The sequence below is a fragment of the Vulpes lagopus genome, chromosome 17 (genome assembly GCF_018345385.1).
Source record: "Vulpes lagopus strain Blue_001 chromosome 17, ASM1834538v1, whole genome shotgun sequence".
Taxonomy (NCBI): domain Eukaryota; kingdom Metazoa; phylum Chordata; class Mammalia; order Carnivora; family Canidae; genus Vulpes; species Vulpes lagopus.
This window is the reverse complement of record NC_054840.1, coordinates 17,319,098-17,330,301: the sequence shown is the minus strand read 5'-3', so window position 1 is coordinate 17,330,301 and position 11,204 is coordinate 17,319,098. Positions and strand designations below refer to the sequence as shown.

General features: G+C 36.8%; 1 protein-coding gene across 1 annotated transcript in view; it reads right to left on the bottom strand.

The window, feature by feature from the left end:
* Positions 1 to 2,359: 2,359 nt before the first annotated feature.
* Positions 2,360 to 11,204, bottom strand: part of ATP13A5 (ATPase 13A5) — a 92,818-nt gene continuing 83,973 nt past the window's right edge. The window contains exons 28-30 of the mRNA XM_041731646.1: positions 7,274 to 7,362; positions 4,260 to 4,340; positions 2,360 to 2,617 (exon numbers count right to left, since the gene is read on the bottom strand). Of these exons, the coding sequence (XP_041587580.1) occupies positions 2,360 to 2,617; positions 4,260 to 4,340; positions 7,274 to 7,362 (428 nt within the window). The remainder of the gene's footprint in view (positions 2,618 to 4,259; positions 4,341 to 7,273; positions 7,363 to 11,204) is intronic.

Below are 11,204 nucleotides of genomic sequence, written 5' to 3'. Positions count from 1 at the left end.
TAAATTAAGTTTCCTGTTCCTTTTATGCTCTGCTTTCAAGCAATAATAATAATAATAAACCACTTTTCTAAGATTAACAAATAAGGATGAAGATGGCAGCCAATTTAATGTGTTACTTTTCCCAAGGTGTACTTGTTTTTTTAGTAAAGGATGACTGCAGATGGCAAACCTTACCTAAGGTAGGAGACTCAAGTATGGTGGAATTACCATACCAGCCAATGGGAGAGGGAGCAGAACCTTTCTAGAGAACTCTAGACATTTCCACTCCAGGAGATAGTCCTCTCTATGCTATGTCACAAATGCACTTTTACACTGAATTCAAGGATACATTTTACACATAGTTTTCAGACTACAGTGGTTTTTTTCAGCCTGAGAGGAAAGTTCACAAAGTTAGTCATTAGTCTTCCCATAAAAATGGCCATTCTTGGTGATGCACAGATTAAAACTGTACAGTTTGTGTTTCCTGTAGGTAATCATTTGATGTGTGGTCATGCTCATTGTGCTTTTGTCACATATTTCTTCCAAGACTATTAAACCTTTCTCTGAGAGTACTTTTAGCAAAGTCAGGTGTAGAGTTCAATTTTATCATGTATCCCCCCACACATACAAAGTTGTGTGAAATAAATATCATCTATCAAATAACAAATATGTTGTTGGAAAAACTGGGTGGAGGAAGCTGTGTATTTATTGAATAATGATTTTTTAAAAATATTTTTATGTTATTTAAATGTCATGGTGTATCGGTTAAATCTTTGATTCTAAAGGTCAAATTACTAAATACAGATATGCCAGTTCAAGGAAATTGAGTTGCCAGATATTTTAAATTGACATACATTTCTTAATAATAATCGAAAAATCTTTTCATCCTTTGATCTTTCATTGGTAGTCACTAAGTTAAAATTTTTAAAACTTTAAAATTATCACTCTTCAAAGCTGCGCATCTAAGAAAAGGTTAAAAAAGCAAATAAAATGTGAATACAGAGGGTTTATTTTTATAGGAATTGGCACTTATGCTGCTGGCTTGTATAACATAATATGTATTATTATTTACAGCAAAGCATTGCAGAAATGTTAAAAACATTTTTTTCAATCCTAAAGATTCCAGAATTGTAAAGGCATTATGAATCCATACATCACAGCAGTAGACACATCATTGGCACTCATGGGATGGAATTGGCACCAATGAAGATCTTAAATTGGCAAAATCAGATTTATTGTTACAAGGAAAGACTAGTAGCTAATTTAAAATGTTCACTAGGGATATATGTCCTCTCAAGGTCACAGTGAGCTTGATATATTAGAGATAATTGTGTACCGAATATATTTGCAGAGGATGTAAGTTTTCTTGTGGCATTAATGTGGCCATTAATAATTGACTTAGATAGCAAAAAGATGAAAGGGAACTTAAGGTTGGTTAGCAGCCCGATGATTGTCATGCTGTAGATACATACATTATGGGTATCTTCACTGGGTTTTTTTAAAGATGAGCAACGCTGAGTTTGAAACAACTTTTCAGCTTAGAACTTGAGGTTTCATCTGTCAGTGGCAAAGAATAAATAGAAGTGCCATGCTTTTTTAAGTAAAAAGTACACTTTAACAGTTTATCCCATTATCTCCATGATTTACTCAGGATTTTCTAGCCCATTGACCTCAAAACAATATACTTTGGGAGATGCCAACATTGGTGGAGTTTGCTTAGATATAAACTGTGCCCAAGCCAAGATTATATGCAATTAACACACACCTCCATCACTCTCCACACCCACACTTACTACAATTAGAGCTGACTTTTCTGAAGTAAATGTCAATTCTTGTTTCTCTGTGAAAGCAATACAAAAGAAGCAAAAAGAGAAATTTTGCAACATTGGGGAAAGGTATGTATGTAAATGATCTTCTAAATTGAATATAAGGTTAAGTAAACTTGTGACAATTCATTGAGAGATACGCTCCCTCCCCACCCCCAAATTCTTTTATTTCTGTAGATGCAAATGCAAATATATTGGTGAAACTCTCAAAGATCAAAGTCTTCTTCAATTTTCCTTTGTTCTACAATGTTCATACCCCTAATTTCAGTTACATGAAAACTTGTGCATTTGAGCCAGGATAATGCTATGCAATTTGAATAATTTATTAGGGGGAAGAAAAAGATCATCGAGCAAGTGCATTCTCTTCCCTAACAGCAGAGGAGGATACAGTCCAAATAAGCATAAAGTTCTCTTTTGCAAGGTTCAATACCTTGAGAAATGCACTTCCTCTCCACTGGAATGGAGAGAGAAGAGGGTAGACTATCGTCACCTTTCCACAATGGTTCTGTTTCAAGGAACAAGGAGATGTGAAGCATGTATGACAACAATTCTGATTACAGCCTCGTCCAAAAATGCTCTTCCGGGGTTTGGCCTCCCAATTCTGATTTTGCTCTTGGAATCTGTTCAGGGTCCTCATAGCCAGGATTGATGAATCCATTTTCACCATCACCCGAATAATCTGTTCTGTGTGTGGGAGGCCAGGTGGAATCTTCTGCGAGCTTTTTCTGCCAGTTCCTATACTGGCTTTTAGAAGAGAATCCACATTCTTTTTTGATCCATAGCCAGAGCTTTCGGTTTTGAAGGATGACATCCTGAGAAATCAGGCGGAGAAAACCATCAAACTATGATTCCACTTTCCCCTGCAACCAGGTTGCTCACCACTGTGCTCTGTTCCCCCAGGCCTTCCTCTGAGACTTACTCATTACTGCTGCTTCTGTGGCAGCTTCTCCCTGCCATCCCCACGAAGTCCCTGATTCTTCCCCTTGAGAAGGAAGAGTACTTGTGTTCATAGAAACCTGCCCAAAGCTTACAGCCTTTCATTTCTACAGATGTCCTAGCTAAATCCTGGCTGGCGATTCACTTAGAAGTATTTTACTGCCAGACTGAAATAACAAAATAATGTACTCAAAATCATGAAAAGAAAAAAAAAATATCACTGCTACCTGCCACATGCCACATGTGAGTTGCCACATAATGGTTCTCTGAATGAATGGATGAACTCCAGGAATCAAATGGTTTTGCTTTCCTTTGGTGGGGGGAGCAGGGAGGGGGGAGGGATTCCTCTTTTTTTCTTTATAATAGAAATGGTCAAATTTTGCATTCCACTTTTGGTGATGCTAGACTTTCTGTCATAATTTGTAGCTATGGTCTTAATAATTACTTTTTAAAAAAGATTTTATTTATTCATGAGAGAGACAGAAAGAGACACAGGCAGAGGGAGAAGCAGGCTCCATGCAGGGAGCCCGATGCGAGACTCGATCCCAGGACTCCAGGATCATGCCCTGCGCTGAAGGCAGACACTTTAACCGCTGAGCCACCCAGGTGTCCCTTAATTATTACTTTTAATGATCATAAACCATATTTTCAAATTGCTGTATAGCTAAACAAAAAACATCTCTACTTTTGAACACATGAGTCGAGTCTAAAATTTTACCACCATCAATAATACTATAATGACTACCTTCATATGTATGTTTTTTTCTCTTCTTTTGGATTATTTAAAAATGTATATAGTCTCAAAAATTGAATTCCTTAAAAACTATGAGAAATTTTATACTCCTTGTATACAATATGTGTGTGTGTATATATATTTTTTATTTTATATATTTTATTATATATAAATATATATATTTTTAAATTTGATTGCTTCCTTTTCCCAAGGTATTTAAAATAAATGAATCTTTTTTTAACTTTCCCTTTAAAAAAATTAGTGCTCAACTCAAGCCTTTCACTGAGTAGATGAAGTCATTTAGTGACACTGAGTAGAAGAAAAATGCTATAGGGGAAGACTTTCAAGGGTAAGAATTGACTAGAATGAGCAATGGCTTCCTTTCTCTCTTAATTAAAGAAGCCCTTCTGAAGACAGTTCTTCACTCGAAAGGTCTCATTGAATTTTAGAGCTGGTAGGTCACCTGGTCTTGTCTCTACTAGCTTATGAGAATACTAGAAAAATACAATACAATGCCTTCATGGGAAATAAAATTAGAGTTAATCTGATGTTTTGTTTTCTATGCTACGGATCCTGAGAGCACTTCTACGTAATCTTTAGAGAATTTTAAATCACTCTCCAAGGTATTTCCCCCAAAGTGAACATGTACAATTTTTACAAACCATTAATAACTATCACTTTTGGGGATAAAAGAGGTTGCTCTAAAAAAGAAGCATGTATTGAGAATAAGACCCTTTATTTATTTCCCTAGAAAGAGAATAAGAAGCATACAGAAATCACTTTACCTCTACAAAGAAAGCCACACAGAATTGGGTGAGGACTGCCACCAAAATCGAAACCCTCCATGATGTCAGGGTTGGGATAAGCTGTTAAAAAAGAAATACTTTTATACGTTGCATACCTTACATTTTGTTTTTTGTTTTTTTTTTTAATTAACTTTTATTGGTGTTCAATTTACCAACATACAGAAAAACACCCAGTGCTCATCCCGTCAAGTGTCCACCTCAGTGCCCGTCACCCATTCCCCTCCAACACCCGCCCTCCTCCCCTTCCACCACCCCTAGTTCATTTCCCCGAGTTAGGAGTTTTTATGTTCTGTCTCCCTTCCTGATATTTCCCAACATTTCTTTTCCCTTCCTTTATATTCCCTTTCACTATTATTCATATTCCCCAAATGAATGAGAACATACACTGTTTGTCCTTCTCCGATTGACTTACTTCACTCAGCATAATACCCTCCAGTTCTATCCACGTTGAAGCAAATGGTGGGTATTTGTCGTTTCTAATTGCTGAGTACATACCTTACATTTTGAAAAGAAAAAAAAATCTTGTTTAATTTATATATTTGTAACAATCCTCTGAGCTTGGAGGATAGGCATTACTTTCTCCATTTCACAGATGAGGTCAGAACCTTGGCCAAGGATTCAAAGCCAATCAATAAATGGCAGAGCCAGAATTCAATTGAGAACCAGCTGCCTCTTGGCCTGTGCTCCCTCCACTGCCTGACAATAGACATTTGGTAAATGTGCTCTGGGTCACAGACATGAGACAAAACACTTTGGAACCTGTGTGTTCCTCTTCATTTTTGTCTTTTCAAATAGAGGGAAGAGAATACAAGATTAGGTCATTCATCTAATAATATTATTGCTTCTAATCCTTGCAAAGTAAGATCTACTTGGAATTTATTCAGTAAAATTGATACATGAGTAAAACATTAAGGGGACAGAGGTTCAAGTTACTTTTTGAAACTAGGTGAACATTTTCTGAACAAGGGTTGGCAGCCCTAAATCTAACAGCTTGATGAAAGTTGAACCCACCCAACCCACTTCCTTTTAAGGATAAAGGGTACATACTGACCACCAACGATGATTATTTTAATAGGTGTGAACATTACAACTTCCCATGCTGCATCAATAGCAAAAGACTAGTCACACGTGCCCTTTCTGACCCAAAGTAAAGGACAGGGACTTAGCTGCATTTAGGACTAAAGCCTCATGCCCTTCACAGCGTCTAAATGCTCACCGACAATTCTCATCCCTAGTCTGATGCTGGTTATTTCAAAGTAACATGTTGTTATTTTCTTCCGCAAGTACAGCCAGCCTTTCTAAAGGTTGTGACACAGCACCTGGGTGGGCAGGCCTGTATGGAGAAGGCTGCAAGATGTGGCAGCAGGTCAGATCCTCACAGAGAACCTGGCCCTTGCCCTCCCTGCTGCCCTTCACCCCGTGCTGGTCTGGGAGGTCTCTTCTCCATCTCTTGGCCCAGAAGACATTTGCCACTCTACTTTGGAATTGTCTGCTTGTGGGATGGTCTTCCCTCCTAGCCCCTGAATGACTTGAAAGCGGTGTCCAATCTTACTCATCCATGGAGCTCCAGTGCCAAATATACTCTAAAACTTCATGATGTCTTATAAGTGACTAAATGGTCTAGGTTTTCATTTCCTAACTGTGTCTCTGCCCACAGCCTCTCTGCTCTAGCATATAGCCTTCCTACCATTGGCTAATTAGTCTTTAAAGCCCTGCTGAAAAACTGCTCGGATGTCTTCAATGACCTCGTTGCTCTCAGGAGAGATCCCAACTGTCCCCAGCTGCCTTCATCTAGCCATGCCTTCCCCACATTCCACAGCATGTTGCCTCCATCTTTGCCAGTCTTTCAAGTGTTCTGTGAAACAAGCCTGGCTTTTGATTTTTATCTCTGCGACCCTACATTCTTTTGCATTTCCAGGACAAAAGTGTTTCTCTCAGCAGTTCTGTGCTTAGGCTGTTCTCCAGGTTGGAAAGATCCCTACGTCTTACCTAGCAAAATCTAACCTATCCTCTGGGCACAGATCAAGTTGCACCTCCTCCACGAAGCCTCCCATGATAGCCACAGGCCCTACGAGAGTTCCTCCCTCCTGTATTCTTCCCATTTCTATGTTATACCTTCTTCAAGCATGGGTGGTCTCAGGTGACCATGCCACTATTTCTCTTGAGGGTGGCTCATCCTCACAATAAAACTATAGATTGCAAATCAAAAGCCAATCCTTCTCTTTCTTTTATTTCTCCCACAATGCTGGCTCCAAGAATGGGTTCAATGACTTCTTCATAAATTTTATTTTAACCCACTGCACCCTGGATTAAGTGATGTCCACTGAAATAAAACTCCCTATAGTTGATGTCTGACAGACAGAACAGGATTGGCCTGTAAGTCCTGCCTTTTCTTATTCCTTTTGTAGCTACATTATAAAGGACTTCTACTATATGTTAAAAAATTAAACTTGAAGAATTAGTTATTGTATTAATACATTAATTTGTTATGTTAGTATAACATGGAAGGATAAACTATCCACACATAGTATTTTTAGGTGTGAATAGGATAAATGTTCTCAATAATATAGATCATCTGAAAACAATCAGGGGGTAGCATGTGAGAGGTCAGTGAGAACTGCTGCTCTGGTAAATGAGAAGAGCCTCACAATATTAAATCATCAGAGAGGGGATCCCTGGGTGGTGCAGCGGTTTGGCGCCTGCCTTTGGCCCAGGGCATGATCCTGGAGACCCGGGATCGAATCCCACGTCGGGCTCCCGGTGCATGGAGCCTGCTTCTCCCTCTGCCTGTGTCTCTGCCTCTCTCTCTCTCTCTCTCTCTCTCTCTCTCTCTCTCTCTCTCTCTCTCTGTGTGACTATCATAAATCAATAAAAATTAAAAAAAAATAAATCATCAGAGAGAATATGGTAATAACTAACTTGCAAATTATGGTGCAGATATGGTCCCATCATACATATGAGTCACTGCAAATGAGATGATGAATAGCACTTACCTGCATTCCGTGGTATATAGCTTGAAAGTCAGAAAACAGAATGAAAACTGTGAGGCCCAAGGCAGACATCAGCAGAAATGAAAACATATCTGAAGAAACACCAAAATTATTTTTAGATGCTAAATGAATGTTTCATATAATTTGGCACACATTGCAGAATCAATGATCTCTGTTGGGCAAATACCGGATACATCTTCAGATGTTTTGATATATCCTCATATGCTTTAAAATATGTTCTAATGCTTACAAGACAAAGGCAGAATCATAACATCTTTCTTTCAAAGGTGGGGAGCAGAAAACTGCCAATTAACTATATAGTAAACTCCATAAAGGAGGCATCTCAGCTGAGAAGTCCGGGGGAGCTGGGACATCCTGCAGGGACCAGCCCATGTAATTGGTCACCAAAGAAGCCTGACTCTCTAGGCCCTTACACGTCTAGTGAATCATGCGTGAGTGGATAGTCGGTCCTCTTGGCACCACTTCATTCTTCTTTGGTTGTCTAGAGAATAAAGTCCAGGGGTCTTTGATTGACTTTCAAGGCCCTCCACAGTCTGATTTCTGATCTGCTCTCTGATCATTCTTCCTTAGGTGTCTTAGGGAAGTTAAATCACAAACCTGCCACTTCCACAGAGGCCTTTGTTGAAAACATACCCTGTGTAGATAATATTTTTCCTGTCTTGGCAAGTTTCATTTTTTCTTTAGAAGGCCAATTCAAATACCATTTTCTTTTTAAAGACTTCTAAACCTCTCTTACAAAGTTTATTTCGTATGGCTATGTGCCATTCTGCTTTGCAAGATCTTCCTTTATGTATCTACTAGACTGTAACCTCTTAAAAATGACTTTGTATGTCCTGTTTAGGACTCTGAAGTTAAAGAATGAGGAACTCTCATGTATGTCTGCTGGGTTCTTTCTCTCCAACCCGCCCAAATGGCTTTGTTTTGGGGAGCTAAACTTCCCAGGATGCACTGTGTCAACACCACTGTTCTTAGCCCTCCAACCTCACCCCTGCTTGTGTCTTTAGAGCTTTTAGGCACTTTGTAGATGGGGCCTTATAAATATTTTTGATAAGATTAGCACCTTCAGACCAAAACAATAGCATTTAATCTGTGTCACTATGATATAAATGATTCTTAGGAGCTTTAAAATTCATGAACAAACTAGATTTTCTAGTATATTCTAGATTTCTACAAAGTAGATTTCTCATATATTCTCCCTACCTCCTTTATTCCAGTGTTTATGGTCTGCCAGTCCCCAACTCGATATATATGTCTATACCAATCAGCAATCAGAGGTGACTACACTCCTCTATAGCTGGCCCTATTTTTTGAAGGAACCAGAGTTCTGTTTTCACTCTTGTGCACCAACACACTCCTTCATACTCTTCCAAGCTTCACTATATATGTGTATATATATATATATATATATATATATATATATATATATACACACACACACACGTATATATGTATATGTATACACACACACACAACCAGATGCAACACCTCCCAGAAGAATACCCAGGCTTGCTTGGGAGGGGTGTGAGGCAGAGAGAAGAAAAGCAGGAGCAGTAGGATCAGGTATCTCCCAAAATAAAATGATCTGAGCAACTTAGTGATAAGAAGAGCCTGAAGATGGCTATATAGATTTTTCATTTATTTCATTGTCTTCATGTCCCAGGGACCCAGTTGCTGGGAAGAAGATGATGCTTCAAATGTCCATGCTGATGAAGGCCTGGCTGTCACAGCAACTGAGCTGAGTGCTAAGCACATCACAATGTCCTTAATGATCTGAAAAGCAGGCCATGTGGGTGCACAAATGACCATTATGGAAGCAAAACTAGAAGGCCCTCATTTAATTCAGTTTTAACTGGAAAACAATGAAGAACTAAATGAATATTGCCTCCTCTGATCAATTGCTATTGATGAGGAAACTTGAAAGAGTGGGACTCCTTTTGCACAAGTAATTTGGAAAGACAGGCCCTGGGCAAGCCACTACAGGTTGTTTTCAGACAAAGAAGGGGAAGGGATCACAAATATTCACACCTGTTTCCATAAAAATTAATTAGTATTTTTTTTATATCTCATTATCATAAAGTTGATCTCCTGTCAAAGGCTACTAAGAAAGATACAGACTTGTCCATTATATTAAAATAAAATCTCTCGGTATTTTAATAGTAGGCCTAAGGACTTTTGAGAGTACATTATTTATTATATTGTTAGACTATTTGTTTATAAAACTTTTTTATTTAAAATTATCAGTCATATTTGACATAGGGCTTGAGTTCACCCACAAGCTCTGTCACTATGATGTAACTAATCCAATTCTCACTTACTTCAATTTATGTAAAAAGATTTTGTAGCTATTAATCAAATTAAAGTACTAGCCAGTGCAATATATCATACCCTCCTTATAAAATATATTCACAATTTTAAAACAGGAATTATCAGTAATTAACCTTAAAACAGAAAATGAAATCTTGATTTGTTGTGACAAGAACCAAGGGCATTATCAAACGTTGAATCAAAACTTAGAAATATAAGAAATTCAGGAAGAAGTTTATAGGAAATATAAAATTAAAGGAATATCTTAGCACGCTCTCAAAATCTTTGACAAAACAGCTATCTATAAAAAGGGGTGGTGGTGAAAAAAGAATGTAAATAATTATTAAAGCAAATTTAATGTAGTAAATGTATCTTTCTAACTTAGTAAGAGGAGTGGGTCTTACTTTTCTAGTATCTACAACTTACTTAGAAAATTAGAGATTACAGGTTATGCAATGAGATGGTATAACAGTAGTAAATTCTCCAAAGCAGAAATTTTATTGGCTAGATTCTCTGATCATGACAATAAAAGTAGAAATTATTAACCAAATTTAAATGAAAATTCCCTTCCAACATACAAATTTAAAACAAAATTCTAAACATCTATTGGTCAAAAAGAAATCAAGTCCATTTTATTTATAAGCTATTGAGAAGAAGAGTGGTAGGAGAATGAAAACAAAATCCCTGCCCACTTGAAAATGAAAAATCACTATTCTGAAATTAGTGAGTCAAAGAAGAAATTCAGTCATAAGTAGAAACACACGAAAATGTAAAGAATATAAACCAAACTATAATTATTCATCTTGAATGCTTTTCCAATTTCACAAAATAAAAGAAAACACATACATTACAGAGTCAATTCAAACATTCCTTTTTTTTTTTCAGAGAAAGTAATAAGGGGGAAAGAATGGGAAAACCAAATATTAATAAGTTAGAAAATAGAGAATTATTAAATTTTTAAAGAAAGCCAGCAAAAATACATTTCTGCTAAGAATAAATAATACACAATGCATACAGGATGAGAAGATATTAAAAGAGTTATAGAGGGAATTAAAATTACAATAAAATATCACACAAAATCTGATGCTAAGGCTCAATAATCTCAATGAAATAGAGCTATCTGTAAAAAAATTATTGCAAAAAGTTTAAAAAGAGGATACCTTAAATGAATCCTTTAAAAAAAATCTTTCAAAGGAAGGAATTAGAGACATGATTTTACTGAGTTCTTGCAAACTGTCAAGAATAGATTATTTCTATCTATAAAGTATTTTTCCTGGGAAAGAAAAAGTCAAAGAATTTTCAAGTCTAATACTGAAACCTAACAAACACTATAAAAAAATCAGACTAATCCAATATAAAATGTAGGTATTAAAAAACTATAAAACTCAATTTAGTAAAAGTATAATCCATCAGAAATAAGTAGGTTTTGCTCAAGAATATGAATAAAATGAAAAAAAGGCATACTCATCTCAGTAGATGAATAAAATACATCTCCCATTCCTGATTTAAAAACATACTCTTGATTTCATGAAAATAAAGGGTATTTTCTTTACGTGATGTAAATCTACCTGGAACCAATATTCAAAATCATATTTATAGGTGAAAACTA